Source organism: Nothobranchius furzeri, chromosome 7 (genome assembly GCF_043380555.1).
Source record: "Nothobranchius furzeri strain GRZ-AD chromosome 7, NfurGRZ-RIMD1, whole genome shotgun sequence".
NCBI classification, from domain to species: domain Eukaryota; kingdom Metazoa; phylum Chordata; class Actinopteri; order Cyprinodontiformes; family Nothobranchiidae; genus Nothobranchius; species Nothobranchius furzeri.
In genome coordinates, this window is record NC_091747.1 from 24,968,140 (window position 1) to 24,993,491 (window position 25,352).

The 25,352-nt window shown below is 45.5% G+C and overlaps 1 protein-coding gene across 4 annotated transcripts in view; it reads right to left on the reverse strand.

The window, feature by feature from the left end:
• Positions 1–6,597: 6,597 nt before the first annotated feature.
• Positions 6,598–25,352, reverse strand: part of LOC107382735 (inactive dipeptidyl peptidase 10) — a 151,751-nt gene continuing 132,996 nt past the window's right edge. For 2 of the 4 annotated variants that reach the window (XM_054751285.2, XM_054751286.2), the window contains exons 4-26: positions 25,204–25,298; positions 25,049–25,123; positions 21,272–21,324; positions 20,930–21,011; positions 19,490–19,610; positions 18,584–18,738; positions 17,445–17,542; positions 16,528–16,651; positions 15,153–15,191; positions 14,501–14,608; positions 14,217–14,308; positions 13,753–13,800; positions 13,437–13,558; positions 12,874–12,918; positions 12,107–12,205; positions 11,965–12,034; positions 11,704–11,898; positions 11,545–11,599; positions 11,378–11,477; positions 11,230–11,288; positions 10,798–10,870; positions 10,495–10,568; positions 6,598–8,778 (exon numbers count right to left, since the gene is read on the reverse strand). In XM_054751285.2, coding sequence (XP_054607260.2) covers positions 8,638–8,778; positions 10,495–10,568; positions 10,798–10,870; positions 11,230–11,288; positions 11,378–11,477; positions 11,545–11,599; positions 11,704–11,898; positions 11,965–12,034; positions 12,107–12,205; positions 12,874–12,918; positions 13,437–13,558; positions 13,753–13,800; positions 14,217–14,308; positions 14,501–14,608; positions 15,153–15,191; positions 16,528–16,651; positions 17,445–17,542; positions 18,584–18,738; positions 19,490–19,610; positions 20,930–21,011; positions 21,272–21,324; positions 25,049–25,123; positions 25,204–25,298 — 2,123 coding nt within the window. In that variant the 3' untranslated portion in view covers positions 6,598–8,637. Of the gene's footprint in view, positions 8,779–10,494; positions 10,569–10,791; positions 10,871–11,229; positions 11,289–11,377; positions 11,478–11,544; positions 11,600–11,703; positions 11,899–11,964; positions 12,035–12,106; positions 12,206–12,873; positions 12,919–13,436; positions 13,559–13,752; positions 13,801–14,216; positions 14,309–14,500; positions 14,609–15,152; positions 15,192–16,527; positions 16,652–17,444; positions 17,543–18,583; positions 18,739–19,489; positions 19,611–20,929; positions 21,012–21,271; positions 21,325–25,048; positions 25,124–25,203; positions 25,340–25,352 lie in introns of those variants that run through there. The other 2 variants (XM_070552942.1, XR_008565976.2) reach the window with 2 other exon arrangements.

Genomic DNA, 25,352 nt, shown 5'->3' on the forward strand with positions numbered 1-25,352 from the left:
AAAGCAGTGACCCTTTTAGTTAAATAAACTCCTTTAAGAGAGAGAATCTTGGTTTGTTTCTGTTCACAACCACCTTTCTTTACGCCCTCCAACCAACATCATCTCCTAGTTGAGCTGGGGGGCTGTAAAAGTCTAGTTCACTAGGCTACCGCTGACCACCTCCACACACATCTTCCTCAGGCTCATCCTCATGTGTGTTTGTCCAGGCCCACAACTTCACCAGCACTGATGCAGATGTGCAGCACAGTGCATGCTGACCTGTAATAGATTGAAATAGTTCTTTTTATTTTTATTAAAACATGTAAAACAAACATGTAACCTGCGGAACACTGGTTCTGTTCTGTTTAAAGAAAAGCAGCAGGAAATGGTTAAATAAAGACTACAGAGAATTTACATTTTAAGACAGATCTAATCATTATTAGGCTTATGTTGAATAATCAAATGCACATTAAAAACACTTCAATGCTATTTTATTAAAAAGCCTGTTTTTAAAACGTTTTATCCTCATTTGATGCGAAATAAGTAGTTCTAAGGTCCAATCAACATTCAGATCAGAATCAGATTTATTTATTGCCATGTAGGTGAGAGGCTCATCTACTAGGAATTTGTTTCGGCGGCAAGGTGCAAATATACATTCAAGTCAAAGTCAGGTCAGGCAGCATTTACATTAAGATACGTCAAATAAACAGAAGTAGAAACACAGCTAGAAAAACAATCATACGCGTAGTAATGTGGGTCACCGGGGCATTTCTGAGTCTACTGGCCGATCATCAGTTGTTCAGGAGACTTGCAGGAGACGGGAAGAAGCTGTTTTTGTGGAGTGAGGTTCTGGTCTTTAAGGACCTGAGCCTCCTCCCTGAAGATAGGGTTTCAAACAGTCCATGACCAGGGTGAGAGGGGTCAGCTGTTATCTGACCTGCACATTTCAGAGCCCTTGAATTGTCCAGGTCATGTACTGATGAAAGGCTGCATCCGATTACTTTCTCCGCTGAGCACCCTACCCTTTGCAGTCTTTGTTTATCCCTGGCAGAGGCTCCTGCATACCACACAGTGATGGAGGTGGTGAGTACTGATACAACGATGGCCGTGTAGAACTGGATTATCATGGCATGCAGAGCTTCCAGTTGGCGCAAGAAGAACATCCTTTGCTGGGCTTTCCTCATGAGGGTATTGATGGACACCTCCCACTTGAGGTCATGGGTGATGATGGACCCAAGGAAGCAAAAGGAGTTCACAGGTGAAATGTAGTTGTCTGTCAGGGTTATGCTGGGCAGTGGTGCCGGTGTTCTCCTGAAAACTACAACCATCTCCACTGTCTTCTGCTCGTTCGGTACCAGGTTGTTGTTTCTGCACCACAACGCAAGGCGCTCCACCTCTCCTCCGTATGCAGACTCGTCCCCATCTGAGATAAGGCCAGTGAGGGTGGTGTCATCCGCGAACTTGACCAGTTTCACCGTCTGGTGGTTCGGGCACGTTCAGCACAGATAGCTTGTCCTGAAGGAGAGCTGGACAGACTGCGTTAAATGCTGAGCTGAAGTCTACAAACAGTATCCTTGCGTAGGTTCCTGGGGAGTCCAGATGTTGCAGCATGAAGTGGAGGGTAGGATTGATTGCATCATCTACAGATCTGTTGGCTCTGTAGGCAAACTGCAGGGGGTCCAGAAGAGGGGTTGTGATTTTTTTTTAGGTGGTTCAAGACCAGGTGCTCAAAGGACTTCATGGCTACTGATGTCAGCGCCACCGGCCTGTGGTCATTTAGTCCAGTGATCTTTGGGTTTTTAGGGACTGGGACAGTAATGGAGGATGTGAAGCAAGCTGGAACATGGCATGAGACCAGAGAGGTGTTCTAGATCTTTGTGAAGACAGGGCTCAGCTCCTCTGCACAGTGTCTCAGGGTGGAAGGAGTCACGCCGTCTGGTCCAGATGCCTTGTGGGTGTCTAGCTTCTTGAATATCCTATTAACATCCTCTTCCAGGACTGTTTTAGGGGTGAGTTGGAGGAGGGGGGTGGGGGCTTTTGTGAAGAGACTTCTGGGGGCAGGGAGGTGTGAATGACCTTGTTGTGTAGATCTAGCTGATGGGTGGTGATGTCCTGGTTGATTGATGGGTCATCAAAGCGACAGTAGAACTCATTCAGTCTGTTAACTGCAGGTCTTCCATTGACCGAGGGGTTTTTGGCTTGGTTATTTGCTTAAAGCCGGGCGGACACTGTGCGACTTTTTCACTCACAGCGTTCGGCTTCAGCTCAAACTGTACGGCTTCCTCGCAGGGCAGATCTCACGAGTCGTGTGCTCACACTGTACGACCCAGTTCTCGCATGCGACCTGACTGCTCACACTGTACGTCTGGTAGCAACACGTCGATCCTAAAAATATGCTAAAAATAGCAGTTTTTACTCAACACGTTAGACTTTTTTGTCTTGTCTTGCCTGTTGTCCTTCGGGAGTGCTGCAGGAGGACACACAGGGATTTATGGGGCTTGGATGAGGAAAACAAAATAAAGAAAGTAAATCTGTGTTTTGTGATCAGTTTAATTTGACATGAACACGACAAACACGCTTTCTTGACAATCTTTGTGAGTAAAAAAACGTGTAGAAACAAAAACGAACAACGTGTGTTATTAGGGAAATAGCGAGCGAGCGGTGTTGATGCATGATTAAAGTAAAAAAGTCGCACAGTGTCCGCCCGGCTTAAGCCCCCTCCAAACAGAGTCGTTAGCTGAGAATTGTTCTTTCAACCTTTCAGAGTACTTGGATTTAGCACTTTTCACCTCCCTGTTGAACCTGTATTTTGCATTTTTGTAGCTCTCATTGTCTGTTTTTGAACGTGGTTTCTTTCTCCCGCCTGAGCTGACTGAGTTTAGCTGTGAACCACGGTTTGTCATTATTGAAGCACAGCCTGGAGCGTGTTGGAACAATGCTGTCCTCGCAGTGCTTAATGTAGGATGTGGCAGTGTCCGTGCACTCCTCCAGGCTGTCTGTGGCAGAACCGAACACACACTCTGTTGATTCAAAGCAGGAGTGAAGTTCTTCCACATCTTGTTTAGTCCACTTTTTGGATGTCCTGACCACAGGTTTGGAGAGCTTTAATCTCTGCCTGTATGTGGGGATCAGATGGATCAGGACGTGATCCAATATTTCGAGCGCAGTACACGGCACAGCATGGTAGGCTCCCATTATTGTTGTGTAACAGTGATCCAGCGTGCTGTTTTCCCTGGTTGGGTAGTAAATTAATTGTCTGTATTTCGGTAGTTCTTTGCTCAGATTCCCCTTATTAAAGTCACCAAGGGCAATGATCAGGGAGTCGGGGTGTTTTTGCTCCACACACAGAATTATATCCCCAAGCGCGTGCTGTGCCGCCTGCGTGTCGGCACTCGGCGGGATGTAAACAGAGGCCAGAATGAATGAGGAGAATTCACGGGGCGAGTAAAAGGGCTTGCATTTTCAACATTTATATGATTCAACATTTATAATGCATTTGGTTTATATTGATTACCTACATGATAATAATCTGTAGTAATGTGTTGTGTACAAGTTCATTCTGTAGCTTAAATCATACATGAAAGTCCTGAAAGCTTCTAGAATAAACTAAATTACTTTACCTGAAAACGGTTGTGAACAAACGCTGCTGATGGAGGTAAAGCTGCTGTAGCTCCTTAAATATTCCTGCTCGATTTTCGCTAGCTTTAGCATTTTTCCTTTGCTTGTAGCTGCCGCCACGGCTGTGACGGGACCCGCAGACCACCGTAGAGGTGAAGACCAGACTGTCCAAATTCAGAGCCGCTGGGTTCCGGTTTTAGCGGTCAAGCAAGGACCCGCCCTTGCTAGACCGGCGAGGACCCGTACTCACAAGCATCCTGCTCCTGGGTTCGGACACAGTTGGATCAAAGACGTTTTCTGCACGTAAACAAGTACTGTGGGAAAATGTGGTAAAGACTAAAAGGTAAAGCTATTTATGTGTCGATGGGTAAAGATCTCTGTCTGAAAGTGACCAATCACGTTAGGGAATACGGCTCCTTGGAACCCGCCCCCCAAAGTGTCAAAAGTGAAACTTGTCCGATAGAGTGGAGTTTCTACTCGAGAGCAGAGGAGGCTGCACAAGCGTGTGTTAACAGTTCAATGCGCGTAGTACCCACACTTACGAGCAACAGGTACAATTGTCTGTGCTTGACTGGATACAACCTGAGGGTCTTCGTAAACACGCACATTCACGCAAGGTGGTTTTTCGCACTAGTAGTTTTAAACATGCGCGGAGGACTTTTTGAGCACTAGTGGATGGGAACTTATCCTCTTACGGATGTTTAATTATCCTCTCGTGATTGTGCGTGCTCTCGCAAGACCTTATTGACATAAAATTGACTCCATGGACGCGTAGAAACAGAAGCCGTCGGACTCTGCACTGGACACCACACCTTTCTGTCTGGAGTTTGACCTGCTATTGCCAATAATGATAAATTTTCTATTTATAGCCCAGCCCTAGGCCGAGGCTTCCTTGTTGGTAACCAGATTTCTGAGGGTTTCCAGTCGAGTCCTGTCGCAGTACTGAGACTAGTGAAGGTCTTCAGTCACATCCTGCTGGCTACAGATTCTAGTGCTTTAGACATGAAGTGGACTGGAGTGATGACGTGTGTGTGTGTGTGTGTGTGTGTGTGTGTGTGTGTGTGTGTGTGTGTGTGTGTGTGTGTGTGTGTGTGTGTGTGTGTGTGTGTGTGTGTGTGTGTGTGTGTGTGTGTGTGTGTTAGGGGCTGCATGACTTATTTTTTTAAGTCGACAGTCAAGTAATGAAAATCGAGTCGACTTTGACTGGTCGTTGATGACGTCATACACCTGACGGTGTTGGTTCGCTGGAGCTTTTGACAATTAAAATTGCGCCCACATTTTCAAAGTTAAACACATCTCTCTTAACAACGGTAGTTTCTGCATCTTGCTTCAGCCCTCTGCCCCCTCCCATTGCGCAGCGGCCGCTAACTCCTGCAGCCTCTCAGAGTTCCTGCTGATCTAAACATCGAAAGAATCGTTCAATTTTCTGTTCCTCATTTCTGATTATTTTCAATGGCGTCTGTTTGTTGCAACCACAAAACCACAAAAACGAACTTGTCTTTATTTGAATATTTTCTTCCTGCATCTCCTCTCAATCCTAAAGAAAAACTGCTACCTGGCTTCATGAATTTTCACCTCACGAGTTACCTTTGAACTGCAGTTCTAAAAGATCTACCGACCCCAAAAACAGCTGAGTGCGTGCTGCGCGCCGGCCGCACCAATTAGGTGCGTCACCGGAGGACAAAACAGGTGATGCGCTCCGCTCCACAGCAGCGAAACGCATCAGGCACAAATAAAAGACAGAAAACATAAAAGGAAATGAGCCGACATGAACGATCGTGTGTTAAATTTGTTTTTGAGGTGGCGACACCTAACTTGATAATGTTACTGTGGCCGTGCTCAGGGCGCAGATGTCTGGAGCTTTGCATGCACAAGCTGGTCAAGGTTATGATGGGGGGATGGGGAAGGTTAAATTGCAAGAGGGTAAAGGTCACAATTCGGTCAAATGTCCATTTTATGGTGGGTGTCAGATACCGACGCTCTGGCACAGCTCGTCGCCTCCCGATGAACAGGGGCTCGACACCTGCTGTCTTTTCCGAGGACTGCATCTTGTCGGTCATTATCACGTGACAGCGACTAGTCGATGACAGGCATAAAACGTCACTACAGAGCCGTGAAGTCCACTAGTTGATACAACCCCGAGTGTGTGTGTGTGTGGCTCTGATCGGGGGAGATGATTAAAGGTGAGGTAGACGGGAGGACGGTGGGAGGTGACTGAAGAACCCCCAGCTTCACCATAGTCTTGTTTTAGCTGAATAAATGAAACTAGCTGGTAGTGACTGACCCTGACCTAACCTTTAGCTCCGACCTTCAGTTCCAACGAGCCCCGCCTCCACAGACTGAGAGGTGGAGACCGGGTACCACAGCACAGAACTCCTCATGGGCCGGCAGTGGCAGAGGGGTCAAGTGCCTGCCCTGTAACCGGAGGTTTGCAGGTTTGAGTCCCACTCAAGTCTCTCAAAGTTGATGCAGCCTTGGGCAAGACATTGAACCCACCTTGCCTGCTGGTGGCGCCTGTGCTCTGCAACTTTGCCTCTCAGTGCGCCCCAGGGCCGCTGTGGAGCTCATCACCACCAGGGTGTGAATAGGTGAATGATTGATTGTGTTGTAAAGCTGCTTGGGGGGCTGTAGAGCCCTAGAAGGCCGTTTATCAGAACTCTTTGGTAAAGTATAAATACACGCATTAAAGGTTTACTAAGAAACATCAACATAACCCTTGAAAGATGATTTAATCTGGAATTGTCTTCTATCAGATCAGCTGCCAGCTCATCAGTCTAGACTAGCATAAACCCCATTTCTCTGAAGAGAGGCTGTTCAGGAAGTATCTTATTAATCATTTTATCAAAAACTTTCCCCTTAAAGAAATAAAGTTGTTTTAATGACAAATTTAATCTGTTCAGATTATTTCTGTCGTTTGCAGTCCCCCACCCCGATGGCATTAATCCTCGCTGATGCTGCAGCAGCTGGCGAGTTCAAGACACAAATGAGAATTATCCAAGGTTTTTCTGTATTTTTAATTTATTTATAATCATCACTAGAGGACAATCACAAAAACCCCTGACCTCACCCGGCCACGCCCCTGGCCCCGCCCCTTCAAAACAGCAAAAAGAACAACAAGCATTACAAAACCCATCCTAGGAAGAAAACCAAAACAAATGTACAAGAAGTTCAATCGATCCAGCCTCGAAGACTGAAGTCTGAGATGTCTTAAAAATAGATTCTGTACACACTCTGATGATTCACTGTACAAATGTGGCAACGCAACAGTTTCCCTGTAGCAGACATGCAAAGACCTTAAAGCCACTGGAGTGGTCCGCCTCGTAGATCCTTTATTATTACGCTTGGTTTCCTTTAAGAAGAGTTAAATAAAGTCTCCAACTGGCAGGAAGAACCAGGATTTCATCTCGGAATGGCTCGGAACACCAAACAGGATGGTAAAACGTTAGAGAGAAGAAACCCATCATCCCCTTTGAACCAACAGCTCTGCCGAGGCCTGAGTCTACGAGTTAAAGGGATAGTCCGGACTTTACTTTTCCCTGAGCCAACCTCAGCTCAGAGAAACAGAGATGACTCAGCATCAGGCCAGCTCTAAAGTGGAATCCTGCACTTCAACGGTTTTATTTACCAGTGTCTGATCCACTTTCTATGTTTTCCATCAGCTGTCATCAGGAGCAGGGGGCGGGCTCAAGGAGACCAGCAGCCAATGGGAATGAGGTGAGCTCCATGTTTAAGATCAGAGTCTGTTTCAGCGGGAAGAGCAGGAGCTTCCTTCTGAGCTGCCTGCATGCATGCCTGCATCACTGAGTGGGCGGAGTCTCTGTAAACAGCAAGAAGTCCTCTGATTGGAACAGCCTGATTGCTCATATCTGCTATGTAAGAAACCTCTATAGTTCAACACGAGGGAGTTTTCTCCTAACGTGTGATTGGCTCTGGCAGGTCCCTGGAGGTCTGCAGGAATCAGAACCTACAAGAAAAGGTGAAATAACTAAAACGTATCATCTGAAGCTGGCTGGGGCTATTGCTCTGGTCAGACGACGACTTCCTGTTTCCATAAACCCCGCCCTCTTTAGGTGATGTCACTGGTAGGGTGGCAGTGATTAACCATTTGACTGTTAGACCTGGCTAAGCCCTTGTAAAGCTGTCTCCAATGCCTTATAATAAAACTAAAGTGAAACTGAACACGGCAGAAGCATCGGGACTGCTCCGTTTCCACCTAGGAGGTGGTTGAAGTTTCCTGTGTGGGAATATATCTAATTTTTCTCAAATATTCCCACATCAGGGACTTCTACCTCCTCAGTGGAAATGTCGTCCCGATTCTTCGGCTGTGGTCAGCTTCACTATTGCCTGTTTGTTTTCTGTAGTCGGTGTTGGCTGGGGCTAACGGTCAAACCGGTTACTCACTGGTGGGATGGATCTTACTCCGGATATCTTACTCCGGATAAATAACTGAAAGAGCATCAATTAAAAACATTGATTTAATGCATTTGTTTGCAGGCATGTTTCCATGGAAACCACCTGAACCTCAGGTAAGATTAAAGTCAGCTATCTCTTCAACATGACTGCTTTAACAGAATTACAGGAAGTCCTTATAAGGCAATGCACATTTGCTTCCAGGGTGAGTGTGGTTATGCCAACAGGAAGTGATGGTGGAGCGTTGATCCAGGTGATGCAACAGAGGAAATCAGGTGTGTATGATGTTCCAGGACCTTGCACACAGGGGGGCTAATGGGGACCATGCACTTAGTTAACTTGATGACTGCAGTCTAAAAAAACCTGCAACACATGTGAGACATCCTCCGTGTGCCCTGCCAAGACCCGAGTGTCCCAGAATGACTTGATGCTAGGAGGTCCGAACCAGTTCAGTCCCAGTGGTGTCGCTGTGGTGTCCAACACACGCACGCACGCACGCACGCACGCACGCACGCACACACACACACACACACACACACACACACACACACACACACACACACTCAGAGCCTCAGCAGCTCTGACAGAGTCCAAAAGGCTTTGATAGATTTCAGAAAAGTTCTTCTGGTCTCACTCCTCTTCTTCTTCCTCTTCACCATCAGGCAGCGGTAGCAGCTCCTCCTTTAGACACTCCCTGTAGAAGCTGGTCAGTGTGGAGTAAAGATGCCGGCGGCTCTGCTGCGACAGGAAGTAACCCTCGTCTGGGTAGATCTGCGGGGAAAAAGATGGGCTGTTTCAATCAAAACTTCATGTCGATGAAGGTAGGTCCAGGGGAGGTCTTGGAGGAAGTAGGAGCAGCTGTGGGACACCTGGGGTCTCATTTATCAAACATTGTGTGTAATCTTTTCTAAAACCAAGTAGGTTTGTGATCTATCAAACATGGAGTACACACAGCTGCACGCAATCTCCGCTTCATAAATCAGAGACTAACGAGAATGTTTCTCGGCTGCATTTTAGTCTCATCCCGCCCTCACCACGCCCACTTACTGCCATAAATAGTCAACGCAAAGTGCCTTGTGGATCTCATGCATATACATAAGCCGGCTGTTGCAGCTCTCTGCCAATGACATGACGACCGTAGATCAAGGCAGACCAAGGAAGCGCTATTTCATAGAAGCAGAAAATGAGGTACCTGTGGGTGAGGTGGAGAAATGAAAGGAAGTGCTTTTGCAAAACAAATAAGAGAAAATCCACTGAGAGGCACAGCGTTGCTGAAGCCGTCAATGCTGTGAGTTCCTCAGAGCGATCTGTGGTGGATATAAAAAAAAAAAGGTCCAATTGGGATTTGATCCCCAGTCTCCCAAGCGAAAGTCACGGGCGCTAACCAGTCAGCCAAATGGAGATCTCCCCTGTCCAAGTAGCCAGGGCGCATGATCAATCAGGTCACAGTGACAGGACACACACGCTGTCACAGACGTATGATGTTCTGTCTCAATCTGTCCCCCTGCTGATATTCTGCGCTTGAGGCTGTGTGTGTGTGTGTGTGTGTGTGTGTGTGTGTGTGTGTGTGTGTGTGTGTGGGGGGGGGGGGGGGTCTTGTTCTGTAAGAAAACGAAGCAGTACAAGTGATAATGCTGCAGGATTTCATAATTGTATCTTCTCAGCAGCAGCACTGCAGGTGCTCTCCGTGTCCAGCATGTGCGTTAGCCAGGTCCTTAGTCAACTTAAAGTTGCGCACATTTTTCCGCTACGTTTTCTTTGTTTTGTCCTCCAGACCCGGTTATTTTGGGTTTCTTAGAATAAACCCTTTTCTTACCAAACCACATCTTCTATGGTACCTCCAGCTGAGCTGGGTCGTGACATAGAAGAGCTGGTTCAGTAGGAAAAAGGTTTATTCTAAAAAACCCAAAAGAAATCTCTCTCAAACTAAAACCAGCGGAGCTGTTGTCAGGACAAAGGTCCAGGTGTCCTGCGGCCAGAGGGCAGCAGCACAGAGAAAGGTGACCTGCTGCCTGTTCTGCACAGAACATCAGCTGGTCTCTCTGGTTTAGCATAGCGCTGCCCCTCAGGCTAGATAAAATCATCGCTTTACATCCTGATGCTTTTATTGTTGGAGCGTAAAATGCGTTTCACTTATTTTCTGCTAGATTGACCCATGGGGACAGCGTGGACATCAGTGTGGATGTTCTCTACAGTCAGCGAGACTGTCTGATGGGACGCTTCTCCAAGGGACCGTTGGCAAATATCAAGTCTGTTTGAAACACGTCAGTGGCCTAAAGTCTCAAACGCAGCCAGGTGCCTTTTAGATTAATCAGACGAGGTTTAGGTCACATGACCTGAGAGCTATCCTTTAGGTGAAGTGACCAGTTTCTGTGGAAAGCTATGGCTGACCAGAGAGAACGTCTGTCTAACACCTGCTAAATGTCCCCACGACCCAATCCTGTTGCAGGATGTATGATGGACGCGGGTTAAAACCGTGAGACTCACCTGCATCGAGTAGTTGGCTCCAACCTTCACCAGGTTCTTGACGAGCTCAGCGGTATGCTGAAAGTGAACGTTGGCTGGAAGAAAAAAACAAACATGTCAGCAGATTCTGATCCACAATTCCAACATGCATGATTTATCCGGTGTGTTTTCCTCAGGATACCCTGCCATCCATCCAGATTAGCAGCTTTTCTTCTCTCCTTTGATTAAAAAGCATTTGCCTCATTACCTCCCAGCACCCTAAGCCTCTTTGTGCTGCACCACAGTTACATTATTTTCATCTTATCTGAATTTATCGTCTCTCACCGTCTGCCGTGCCGTGCACCAGCATCAGAGTCTGCTCCCTCAGAGCCTGGACGTTCTGCAGCAAACTGGAAAACTGAGAAGATCAAAGCGACTGCAATCACAGATATGCTAAAATAAAACCACGAGAGTCACAAATTCAGATTTGTGTCAGGATGGAAAAGTAAACGTGTCGAGATCAGACTTGTTTTATTTTTAGAGGAAAGACCCACTTCTAGCTAACATCTCGTCTCCAGCGGTGACAGCTGAGTGACAAAGTCCCACATAGCAGGAACAAAACCCTAACAGCGACTCTGGGAAGAGAAAAGCTGCTCCGGCTCCGGCTGACAGACGCAGCCTGCTGGAACGGCAGGAGTTTAACGGTGGGCGTGTCAGCGTGTGATGTGCTTTCAAAGATCAACGGCAAACAAGCCAGAGGAGGCAGGAAACACGCACCTGATATCTGCTGTCATCTCGTAACGGCATGCCGAGGTAGCGCTCCGAGAAGGCTGACGCTGTGCAAATGAGGAGTGATGGATGTAAACACAGATTCACTTACAGCTGCATCACGGATAAATCCCACCAGAGAAACGCTTTTCCTCACCGTAGAGCTTCCAGTCTGTTACTGGGGACATGGCACACGCACACTTAAACAGGTTGTCGGTGGACTTCAGCATCATTAAGGTGAGATAGGCTCCGTAACCCTGGAAACAAATTAGAATGTAACCCAGGAAGACTTAGAGTGGAGTCGGAGCGAGGGAAGCCTCTCACCTTTCCATACACCGCTATCCGTGTTCGGTCGACGTACGGAAACTTCATCATGTATCTAGGAAGAGAAACGTAAAAAATCTGGATGTTTTTAATACTTCGGATTCTTCAGGAGGTCGTTAAGATAAAGCAGGTGTGGCGAGTCGCGTCTGTGACACGTACTCTACAGCAGCCACCTGGTCCTGAACGTCCACCGTTCCCAGCCTCTGGTGGACCTCGTGGAGGATCCTCTGACCTTGGAAGCCACTGCCCCGACCGTCCAATCGGATCACGATGACGTTATCAGAACTGACCAGAACCGAGTCCCAGCTGAGGGAGAAACGGTCGCTCACGGCCTGACCACCGGGGGCGCTGTCACTAAACAGATCAAAGGACCAGTTAGTGTGATCCAGATGTGACGCCCGGCCAACGCGTGGTACATACACGATCAGCAGCAGGCCATAATGACGGGACTCGGAGAAGTCCATCGGGTAGGAAATCTTCAGAGGTAAATCTGTGAAGAAAGAGTCGGGAATTCTTATCGACATTCCTGCATGGATTCACAAGCTAAAAAACCCGTTCTCACCAAAATGTTCTATGTGAACGTTTCTGAAGTCCGTCAGCTGGATCCGTTTGTGCTTCAGCGCCGCCTTCAGCAGTGAGTTGCTCTCAAGGATGAAGTAATCTGTAAGAGGATAGAACGACCTGAGATGACCCCGGCACTAAACCTGGAATCATTCCTCAGGAGCTTCTTCTCTTCTGGTCATGAAACGAGCAACAGGAGCACCGATAAACACACACTAACGTGGTTATTGGTGCTGAACCTGTTCCCAAACACAAACCCAGCTTTTCCCTTCCCTGGGACAAACTGCAGCTCCTGCTTTGGCCAGTTTTCCAGCATTTTTAATGGGAAACTTCTCATTATGGAACTGCCGAGGAGCCGGAGTCCCAAGCTTTGGACAGCAGACCCGTCTAAATAACCTGCAGCGAATCATTTGCTTTTCCACAGCACAGCTGTTAACAGCTGGACATGCGGCCATGAAAACGAGAGTGACGTCAGCAGCTGTCTGCAGGATGTGGACGCTTCCCGGGAACAAAGGAGGGAAACGGAATCTGACTGCAGGAATGATTCCCAGTACTTTAACCAGACACCAGGACGGGAATTATCTGGGATTGTAGGAGAATTGAAACCCAGATAGACAGGATGCAGCTACAGTTCCACACTCATCAGTGGGGAGGCCATCTTGGATTGGACTGATTCCAAACCCTAATCAGCTGCAGGCGTTTCTGAGAGCCACCCTGTGTTGTTCAGATCTTTTATGAATGAGAACATAAATAAACTTCCCGACTTACTGGAGTCATTGAGGCTGTGGAGAATCACCGCCGGAGCGCCGGGACCTGAAACAGGAAAACTACATGAATTATGTGGAATCCTGAAGGAATTCCTAAACAAACGTAGAGGAAAAGCATCCAATAAATCATATCTGAATACGAGTTAAAGCTAAAACAAGCTTCAGTCTTATTTCCTGTCGGCGAGTTCCTGAATAGATGTCACTGCGCCTCCTGCTGGTCACAAACCAACAGAGCATGGAACCAATCAGATGTCTGGAGTCGGTGAGGTCAAAGTTCATGAGTTAAAGGCTGAACACAGGTGCCTGTTCTGCCGCCATGTTATCACCATGGTAACCGAGTCAGAGGAGCGTCCGCCCATCACTAAACACTTTATTAGCTTGTTTCTGATTGGCCGTTATACCCCAGAATGAAAACGCTTCACAGGCGGCGCTCTTCTGCTGCTTCCATCCTCTAAATCACACAAAATTTAATCTTTGTAACATCGCATTAACATCCAGTTTATGTGAAGCTGTGTGCGGCATTCAGCTGCAGCTTTAACAGCAGGAACAAAGGTTACGTCCTACCTTTACAGCGCAGGAGGACGTTCTGGGTGGATGGGCTGAAGTCGGCGTCGACGTAAAGACAGTGAGCTTTATTTAGCTCACAGGTTAGACATCTCCGTGGAAACAATCCCACCGTTTTCACACTGAGCAGGGAAAGACAGAAATGTTATTAACAGCTCCGCATGTGTAGTTTAAAGATCAGAAACGTTTACCACCCCTAACAGGAGTCGGGAAGACGACATCATAATAACAATTTCAAATAGTGGCTTTAGTTTAACACAAAGCTCCAGTTTATAAAAGGTTTTCTGGTGAGATTTGGTTTAAAAAGGAGTCAAACCTGTAGAGCTGCTGTCGCCGTGGCGATCCTTCAGTACTGAGAAAATATCTGAAGAAAACCAAAATAAACAAGATGTAATAAACTAGGTCAAGGTCACTTTTATTTATAGCAGCAAGGCTACACCCAAAGCACTGTAAAACAAGCCAAGGTACAACAGATCAACAATAAAAACCTAAAATAAGATGAGGACACAACAGTCACAATTTATAATAAAAACTGTTAAAAACTATTAAGATGCTCAACCTCCATTAAAAGCCAGATAAAAAAAATGTATCTTAAGAAAGGATTTAAAATGTTCTAGATTCAGTGTGGTCCTGATGTTGAGTGGTAGCTTGTTCCACAGTTTGGGCCCAACCACAGAGAACGCTCCGTCACCGCGAGCCTTAAGGGTTAGCTGTTAAAAGAGCTAGAGAACTAAACCAAGTCTGTAGAAAACTTCTGATCTCCCCGCTGATTCAACTCACAGGTTATCATTGCTCTCGTCATAGGAGATGATCCGGGTCACCTCCCAGTTCCCAGATGTTAGATGTCTGACCTCGTTCTGATCGGCTCGGAGCTGAGAGGAAAACAAACCAGCAGCTGATTCACCCGGGTTCAGAAAGGCTTTGGTTAGTGTTGTCTGCATTCTGGGATGGCTTTACGTCCTTGTTCTTTTTTAGTGTGTGTGTGTGTGTGTGTGTGTGTGTGTGTGTGTGTGTGTGTGTGTGTGTGTGTGTGTGTGTGTGTGTGTGTGTGTGTGTGTGTGTACCTGTGTTGTGAACATGGCGATATGGTGGAACTCCCCTCTCCCTCCTTGTTTAACCGGGACCGTTAGGAAGAATCGGTTGCCGTCGTTGGAGAAAACTGGTTCTTGGTTCTGTGAATAAAAATGATGAAACATTTAAACCTGAAGCAGCAGCAGCCATACACGCCTCAGGTGTCCACCGCATCAGAGGACTCGATGGGCGAGGCGTTTATCACAGAGTCTCGGTAACTTGGACTCTAGTCTGAAGTTTCTGAGTCTAAGATGAAAAAGGAGTTTCAATTCCTGAAAAACTACAAAGGGAAGTGTGTGTGTGTGTGTGTGTGTGTGTGTGTGTGTGTGTGTGTGTGTGTGTGTGTGTGTGTGTGTGTGTGTGTGTGTGTGTGTGTGAGACCAAGAAAAATAATAAAAGGATCAAAGCATCAAAGATGGAGGCTCCATCTGTAAGTTCCTAGAGAGCTAACGATGATCCCAGAGTTACTGTAAGCTGTTAAAAGCATGAAGAGATTATTTTCAGAGAGAAAATCCAAAAGTGAGACTAATTTAGTGTTTGGTTCATTAGCGGTGGCACTGATTTAGGATCCGCGTTTAAAATTCCCATTTTAACTCTTAAAAAGCAACAAGCAGCAGGAATTCTGGTGGATAAACAAACGTTTACCTGCTTTGAAAGCCACAGCTCAGAGCTTTCTTCATGTGTCTGAAATAAAAACAGGAAATCTGTCAGACATGAAAGATTAAACATAAAATCACAAATGTGTCTAAAACAGATTTTATTTTCTGGTCCGTCTCTCGTCTGCATCCAGGGACATGGTTTTTCGTCTGTTTCCTGACCAACATGCCGAGTTCTGGCAGGAGGAATCTGGGCTCGGCATCCAGAACCGAGCTCAGCCGGCTTTTGGCTCAACGACGCTTTTGTTTGTTTGTTTGTGCAAATCGCAGGAAATCAGGAACAGCAGAACTGGAATGCGGCCCGTCAGGGGCCACGACCGTGCTCGCTTGTTAGACGACTTTATCTACGATGAAAAATTCCACCTTTACATCAACACATGAGTCCTTTTCACCTTCACAGAATTCCTGTAATTCACAAACAAACGAGTTCCATCAGAATGATGTAGAAGTGTTCATGTGAGACGCAGAAGATTCAAGTTTTAACCTTCAAAAGGAAATAAAACATTTTATTTATTAATATGTGAGGTAATATTTAACTTTTTGTTTCTCTATTAAGACACGTTACCATCAGCTTCAGCATCCAGATGTTCAGCTTCATATTTAAACCCAGTTCTGACCCAGTAGAACCTCAGGTTCTAGAGCTCCGTCTGGAATCAGGATTCAAACGGAGACGATCGGGCAGACAGGGAATCTCCCAGTCCAGAGGCTGTTCACAGACTAAATTAGATATGATTAGAACATCTGGCAGCTGGAGCTGCAAAATTCTGCTAATGGTGTATAAAAGGGTTTTGAACCAGCAACCTTTTCTTTCTGATACTAACTCGAAACATTTTGGTGCTTCAGATTTCTGTAGCTTAAACATAAATTATGAAACGTGTTCTTATCACAGAGATGCTGAAAAGTTCCCTTTAACCTGACTGCGTTGTTGCCGTGGAAACAGAAGCTTTAGGAAGTGGATGTCCAGCCTTTCACTTCCTCTGACATCAGAGCTGAAGCTCATCTGAAGCCTCGCTGGTTCGGTTACAGACGGCAGGCTCAGAAAACGGTCCGTTTGATTCGATACGAAGCAGAAAAAGAAAAGCCGTGTGAGCTAACGAGACATGAGCGAGGAGTTCAGTAATTAGAGCGATTAAAGCGATAATCGATGGTGCGTGACCAGACTGAGCCCAACTTTCATTCACTTTTAATGGAGATATGTCCAATAACTGCGATCAGTTCACTCCAGACCCGTCTCGTTCTGAAACAATCATGTGAAAACACTTTTATCGCTCTAGAGCTCATCTCAGCTAGAGGACGTAAGAATAAACCCATATTCATGCTTTCATCTCAGACAATTAAAGGATGAGGAAACGGGAAACACGGACCGTGACACAGGCTCCGGTGGTGGAGTCGCACACCGTCAGGATGGAGATGTTCTGGGCCCGGTTCAGCCACCTCACCGCCGTGCGGGTCTTACCGATCCACTTCACCATCGTCACATAGTGTTCCCTATCAGGGCGGCCGGCGCACGCCAGCACAGAAAAAACAGAAAAACACCGATGTCAAACCAGGGTGTCCAAGCCAAGGCTTACGGGCCGTCTGAGCCCTCTGAGGGACTTGTGTGGTCCCGACTAGAATCAGAGGAAGTTTTAACACGCCTGTTCAGACTTATACTAAAACCTAAAAACACTTGATGAAGTCTAATAAAAGCTGTTTTTGTCTTTATTTTTTAATTTGATGATAAATTAGAGATCTCTACGTAGATTCAGATTTTTTTGTGTTGAAAGTTTTTTTAAGCCGATAAAATATAAATGCAACTAAATCGGTCTAAGTTTGTAATTCAGGCCCAGATCTTCCTACCACAAGTTTTTATGTGACATAAACAACATCACCATCCACTAAAACAGTTTCATCATAAATCTAGTAACAAACGTCTACAGGAAAAAGATAAATAAAACCCAACAGCAGGTGAAAGCGTTTACGTGAAGCTCTTATTCTGAAATACTTCCAGTAAGTTCTTTGTAACAAAGAAGTCTATGCACAATTACAGCTTGATAAATAAACTGTATTTAAATCCATCTCAGAGTAAACTGAACTCAACCCGAAGAGATATGTTTCTAAAATCTACCTGCTTTTATTTTGAAAAACCATTAGATTAAATGTTTCACCTCACCTGAGCTGAGATTAACCGCTAACAGTTTATTATCTGACCTAATAGAGCAGATGACCAATTAAAGCTGATAAAAAAAACACGAGTTTTAAAAGGTCAAAGGTTGCTGGGGCAAATCCGAACTCCGCTCACCGCAGCCTCAGCATCTCAGGAGGCATCAGCTCCAGCGTGTGTGTCGGCCCGTAGATGTTCACCACGTAGAGCTTCACCATCGGATTGGGCTGGCCCGCCTGTAGCAGGGAGCAGAAGCGTCACATAATCCAGAAAAACTCAGATTCCCAGATTAAGAGAGTTGGGATTAATTACACATGAAGTCATACTACACGTGTGTGCTGGAGCTAAGGGAGGAGCCCAAATCATCAGCCCTCCACCTCCATGTTGATAGAGATCATCTGTTTGTGCTGCAGTGCATTGTGGGTAACCAGCTCCATAAGTCCACCCTAAAATGACCTGTAGTGATCTTTGACCTGCTGACTGAAGCCTGTAGAGTCTCCTGGGTTTTTATCTGAGCATTGACCTTTGCCCTCAGGGTGAACCTGCTGAGACAGCTGTCTTAGGTGCGATCCCGAGCAGGGGTGTGAGTGTGTAAGGTGTTCCGATACTTAGGTGCGGAAGTTGACCACGCCCCTTTTGCACCCTTGATCCGCACTTCCCCCAAGTCCACATCAATGCGGACTTGGGGGAAGGGTTTTACCCACAATCCTTTGCTGTGGGAGAAAGGCTCAGGTGCCTCTTCTGAACATATTTAGGATGATTAATCGTTTCTCTGAATATTTCAGATGAAGCATTAATGAATGTAAATGTTGTCAAATTATCGTTTGGTTGTTTGTTTGAAAGTTGTTAATAAAGATTTTTTTAAAGTAGCAGAGCGACCAACATCCCAGCATGCATTGCGGTCGATGACTGAATGCTCCCTGTCCCAATTCAGCAATTCTTCACACACTAGTGCGCCACGCACTGGAAGCCTCACTGCACCCTTCCTCCAAGTGTCCTTCACAGAAGGCCGTAGGGCGCAGAGCAAGTACTGGGATTGGGCCATAGACTCATGGAATCCAAACTGTTTGGAAATGACCTTTGACCCTTTCCAGATTAATGGGCTGTGTCTCAGAAGAAATCCTAACGTCTTTCTTCCTCGTGTTAACACACACCTGTATGCTCCAGAGGAGCAGACTGAGTAAAATCCTGCTTTTACAGACGATCCAATCAGATGATTCAGGATCAAAGCTTAATATCAGGATAAATAACCTGATATTAAGCTTTAGTGACGTTACCTTTGGGTAGGGGTATTGCTTTCCTTTCGGGTACGTTGAGCCAGTGAAGCGAGGTAACGCCATGTTGGGCACCAGAGAGTCGTTGAGAACCAGGAAGGCCAACCTCTCCCCATCAGGTGACCACCAGTGAGCCGTGTGGGTCTGCAGGATCTCCTCTGTTGCCATGGAAACCATAATCAGTCTTTGAACCTGACTGCTCTAACTTCTTCTAGTCTTTATCTAATCAGAACCTGATTCACCTGAACAATAAAACATGGTAAAATAAAAAGGCTAATAAAAATATAATCTATACATTTATTTTCTAAAGTGCAGACTTTGTTTCTTTGCTGTTTGGATTAGAAGTTACCTCAGAGTTTTGAACTTTACTACGGAAACACAAACTGGCAGTAACAGTGTGGTTCATGCTTTCCTTTTTTATTTTAATTATCCAATTATAATTGTCCATTAATCAGGGAAATGCTTTTCTATAGTAACGACGGACGCACACAGACACAGCAAAGCAGAATAAGGTGCTGCTAATGAAAAGGAACTCAATTAGAGTCTGATCCAGGGTCAACCATCACTTATTGTTCTATAATTATACAACATAAAGTAATTACCAGCAGAGCCGGGTAAAACTGGCCGTTTGTGTTTGAGTAAAGCTCATAAATCCACTCCTCACACCCAGTGGGGAAACATCAGCTCCAGAACAAACATCATGAATATTTCATAACTTCCTTTTATGCTAAAATATTCCCATTTATAAACAAGCGTTTTCTGCTAAACGAGACTGAGCGTCAACACGACCACTTCAGCCAGCGGAGACATCATCACTCACAGCAATATTTAATAATCCGCTGCTAACCGCTTCCCAACAGCAGCGTGGGATTTAATCCCACTCCTGGATCAGCCGACGGACACACTCACCTTCGTAAAGCCAGTCGGCGATCCCGTTGAAGATGACCCCTTCCTTCCCTGAAGACGTCAGCCTGAGGGAGTTGCTCTTCACATGAGAGCGGTAGTAGATGTTGTTCTCAAATATGTAGATCTGCAGAGATGAAAGAGCTTCATCAGTCGGGTCCAGAAGAACCACCAGGGCTCTTGCTGTTTCTGCTTCATGAAGCATGAAGAACCATCTCAGGTCCCGTCTGAGACCAGATGTTCTGACTTTCCTTAACTGGTCAACAACCTCCAGATTCCTCAAGAATTTAAACGAGCCGCTTGTTTCCTGATCAGAGAAACCGGATCTTTAACGTGTTCTCCTCCAACAAGTTAGTGAGTTCTGATCAGTACTCAACTTGTTCAGCCTGAAGAACTAAATGAGCTGAATGTCATCAGAAACAGGAGTGGACCTGAATCAGAGCCCTGAGGAACCCCACATGGCAGAGAGGATCTGGTTTATACTGGAATGTGAGACCTGAATCAGTCAGACCCAGTTCCAGTGAACCTCACCAACTCTGATGGTGATGATGAAGAGCAATGGCTGATGGGGTCAAAGGTCACAGAAAAAGAGCCAGGTTTTAATCATCTGCATTTATTTTACTTTTATTCTCTAAAGTTATTTCAGTTATTTCCTTTTTTATTTCTAACAGAGGGAAAATATTCTGCAGATTTTATTTTAGGTCTAATAAAGAAACTCTTCTGCTCTAAAATGCTAAACCGCCACAGGACGTTAGAGCAGTCGTGTTCTACAGCCCAAACCCAAGACTTCTGGAAAATAAAGTCTTTTTATAGGAACCAATAACATGTAAGGGTTAAACTCATCTCAGAGGTTTCAGTCCCTGAACCGAGCATTTTCCTTTAGACGGTGCTTCTGCAGACTTGGCCCAGGGCTATAATTAAGCAGCATCTTGTTGCTGTAGAGCCAGAGATTTGGCTTCAGCCTGTAATTCAGCATCAATAAAAAGATGTAAAAGCAGTTTGTTTATGTTAGAAATCCATAAACAAGCCGAACACAAACACGTCTTTGAAACCAGAGAACAGATAAACCGGGCTTCACGGGACCAGACCCCTAACTTAGGTGGGTGGCGGCGTCCCAGCGTAATGCCACCATTCCACTTTCTAAAGCTGTGCCAGCCCAAACTAAATGGAGTGCGTCCCAGTCACCAGCTGGTTGCCGCTCTGCCATCTGAGCTAATATGGCGGAGCGGTAATTACCCCGATTCACCCCAGAAAGAACAAATAATAAAACCGGGATCGTGTTTAAAGCTGAGCAGACCCCAACTCCCAACCTCATAAGATTCCTCATCATGTCAGAGACACCTTTGTTGGGATGTCAGAGAGCTAACGTGGAACTCTGGGATGGGAGGGAACTGTTCCAAAAGCTATCCTACAGAACGGGACGGAGCCGTGTCTGGATCTGCTCACCAGCTGCTGGCCTTGGACTCCCCAGGCAGCGTACTGAAGGACGGAGTTCACCACCTCAGGAGGATCCAGCTCCCAGACCTCCCTGAACAGAGAACAAACATCAGCAGGTGGATCAGCGGCTCCTCTGGCCACAGATGTTGGGCTGACCTCAGGTCAGTTTGGTGATTAATCTGAGTCAGATAACTTCTGGAACAAAACTAACTATCCAGGAAACATCTGGCTTCCTGTCACATACATGCAGAATAACTCAGAACTCAGCTCATCTTTCTCAGAGTGCCTGGTTTCAAATAACAAACGGTGAGGTTTGTTCTGCAGGTTCCTTCAAAGGGACCAAGTACTCACCGTGTGTGAATATTATAGATGCTGTAGGATGCCACGTAGGAGTGACGGTACACCTGGAAACACACAGAGACAACGGGAAAGATGGCCGTGTGGATGTGAAAGACGACATCAGGGCAGAACATTAAAACAGGTCCGCCTCAAAGACAACAGAGTGCCAGCTGTTCTCCCAGATACCATCATTCCCATTTGCATGGATGACAGCTGTGGGCCGCCACGTTCTAATTCCATCTGAGAAACGGATCACGACAGAGCGTCTCTGCTGGGAAATCTTAGGAGAGACAGAGGAAGGAAATCTACGGAACAGACGGGCGGATGTGAACAGAGACAGGTAGAGGAGGCTGTCCTCAGATAAAGACGGGAGAATTCAAACTTCATCAAAGTGAGATGGAACAAAGATGGAGAGAATAAAAGGAAAGTTTCCTCACTAGATGATGGATGCAGATCATTTGGGTCTGTTACTGATCAACGAGCTGAATAAATACAAATAAATGGTTTACTGATTTTATCCAACATCCTGCTTATTAAAATATTAATTACTTTATTTAAATTTCTTCCAGGATTCAACTCAGCTCTAAAACTAACATTTTATTTAAATTCTCCTTTTGAAATGTCACATGATGCAAATACCCCCCAGTGGAGGGCCAATCAGAGAACACCTCGGTTAAATAACTACTGAAGATTTTACACAGTGGGACCTGGCATTGTAACGCATCCTCTGGCTCTCTGGTTGCCATGGAGATGCCTCCTGACTGATGCAGCTTCATGTTCGCCTTTCTCGTGACAGCAGACTCTAAACTAGCCGGCGTTGTGCAGAATCGGGCCAAACTTTTAAATTAAAGCCAACTTGTGCCGGTCGGTATGTGAAGCCGAGTTAGGAAAACTGCTCTTATTTAGTTTCAGACCTGGAAGCTAAACATTCTCCAACCTTTAAGGATTTTTTTGTTTTTAGATCTGCTTTTCTGCTGTGAGGAATTTATTGCGAATAAAAGTGAAAGAAATTAAATGTCTCCGTTTCCTCAGGAGAAAAACCTCGTTAAGCTCTCAGAACAAGTTTACTTTATTATGACGTTAGTTTAAATGATGTTGCAAAATAAACTAAAAATACAAGAACAGAAAAATAGGAATCCTTTAAAAACTATAATCCTGCCATTGTTTTCGTTCGTTTTCAGATGAACTCCCAGTTCTGCTCCAAGGCTCAGGTGTTGCTTTCCTAAAATAAATGATCCATCAGGAGATTTGTTTTCTTCTGAAACACCAGACGAGCTCAGAGGTTTGTGTCGTCTCTCCGACCTGCTTCCAGCTCTTAGCTCATTAGTTTTTTATCAGCAGTTGTTCCTCCAGGTGGGACGCTGGAATATGAACTCATCTCCTATGAAAATGGAAAACTGCTGATTGTTTTTACACGACTCCACCGGCATTATCCTCTGCAGGCACAGCTGGAGGAAAAAAAGCTTTCCTGCGTTCTGCTCCGGCAGCTTTTAACTAGCCGATCCGTGTTCCGGTGGCAGATAGTCGGAAAAAACAAAACAAATACAAACGCTAGACGAGTAAATACAGAACCTAAACACACACACATACACACACACAGACAGAACACGCAAACACACAGACAGAACACACACACACACGCACACACGCACACACACACACACACACACACACACACACACACACACACACACACACACACACACACACACACACACACACACACACACACACACACACACACACACACACACACACACACAGGATTCAGGTTTAAACTCCACATTTCTTCATCTTTTATAGGAAAAGCAGAAATTAGAACCCATCAGACATAAAACTGGAACTGGAAACCATAAATCTGAAAATAGCGAAGCTGCAAAGATTCTGAGGTTAGAATAAAATTGTAAATAAATAAAAGATGGCGGCTCTCAGCTGTGACCAACATGAATCCCAGAGATTAGGAGCTTTTGTTGGATTTAATTTGTGCAAATTACAGATGAATTTGCTCTAAAATGGAAACATGGACAAGAGATCCTAACAAAATCCAGTTCCTTTGGTGAGATTTCACAGTTGAGTCTAGTCACTTAATCCATCAAATCCCTGAATACATTCACATACTTAACTGCAAATGTTTAGAAGATTTAATCTGAAAAACCAGATAAAACCACTTCCTGTCAGATCGAAAGAACAAAAATACTAAATGACTGCTTTAGTCACCAAAATGGTGAATGGCCTGTATTTGTACAGCACCTTCTTATCGTTTTACAGTCCCCCAAGCATCATTACTATCAGTCATTCACCCATTCACACGCTGGTGGTGGTGACCTACGATGTAGCCAAGCCACAACCACACACACACACACACACACACACACACACACACACACACACACACACACACACACACACACACACACACACACACACACACACACACACACACACACACTCTCTCTCTCTCTCTCTCTCTCTCTCTCTCTCTCTCTCTCTCTCTCTCTCTCTCTCTCTCTCTCTTGTGTTTTCATGTTCAGGACTCCGGTTCTCTAGAGTCATGTTCTGGAGAACCAGCTCCGGAGTCGTCCACTCGCAGCACCAAGGCACTGGTGTGCACGTTCTGCAAGAGCGTGCACGTTTTGACAGCTCTGACTAAATATTTTATCATCATGTTTCTCTCCTCCACCTCTGCTCTGCTATGCAGGGACCGTCTTCTGCAGCTTCATGGAACTAAATCCGACCAAAGTTCTGCTCATGAATTAAACAGGAAGCTGCTGCTGGTTCTGCTGACGGCAGCAGAACCATATTTTTATCTTTTCTGTTTATCAGAAGCACAAAAGACTCAAATCTAGTGAATATTATGAATGAATCATATCAGAGATGTGTTGTTCCAATTATAATAATGTCTAATATTTCTGATTCATCTCCATGAAGACCTCACACACCTAGTTTCTTCTCTGTGGGATCCAGGCTATCAGCTAGTTCTACGTTACCCAGATTGGACTAGCAGCCAACCCATAATGCACCAGAACCAGAACCAGAATGAACTGTTGGGTAAAGATCTAAAACAAGAACCAACAACACGGCTACAAAAGATCTGGGAACGATGGTCCAGTGCTCATGGTCTAGTCAGACTGACCCTGCTGGGAGGAGACCTCGCCTCGGACCAGAACCAGAACCAGAACTTGATGAATGGGTGGGTTCATTATCCTGCATCTGTTATGTATAAATGTAATATTTCCACATTAAACTTGTTCCTTCATCACTTTAACCTTCAGCCATGAATAAAAATGGCCTCCAGCTTTATTGGCTCCATTATTCCAAGTTGTAACCTTTTATCCAAAATATGCAAATTAACTCGGAATAATGGTTGCGTCACTAATCCTCACAGCTGATCCCCTCCACTGTGGAGGGTCTGATTTACATATCTCATTCTGCATCTTCTCTTCTCCATCGGAAAGCTGTAATTGTGCTTTGAGCTCGCCCTGCTGCTCCATTAGTGAGAGAACGTGACCCGCCGGAGTCATGGAGGGATTATAATCCTCATCCTGAATGGGATTTGGAAAACTGCAATCATTTCTCAGCTGGTTTTGTCACAACTAAGTCAAATATGAGCTCTCAGATAACGTTCAGTAACAAAGGGATGTCCAAAGAGCGGCCTATGGGCCGTGTGTGGCCCTTGGGGGGGATGTGTGCGGTCCATCCAGTCCTTCTCTACCAAACACCAGCAGATTATCATTAACCATAGAAGAAAAAACGTTTGTTAAGTGGCTCAGGTGTGTTTCAGCATCTTACCTGTTTCACATCATAGGCAAACAGGACGTATTTCAGATCAGGAGACACCGAATATTTGGCCACGTTGAAATTAATCTGAAGAAAGAAAGTATAATTCTAACTTCAAAAGATAAACCCAGAAGAACATTGAACTACAGACTCGTGTTTCTGCTTACAAAGGTGGTGTTGGTCAGGATGATGTCGGTCTTGTTGGTGATGATGTTGAACTTGATGACGTGGCCGTCGCTGTTCCTGTAGATGACCTCAGAGTCTGGAGACAACGATGAAACACCAGTCAGATTAATCCACCTGCTGAGTTTAAGGG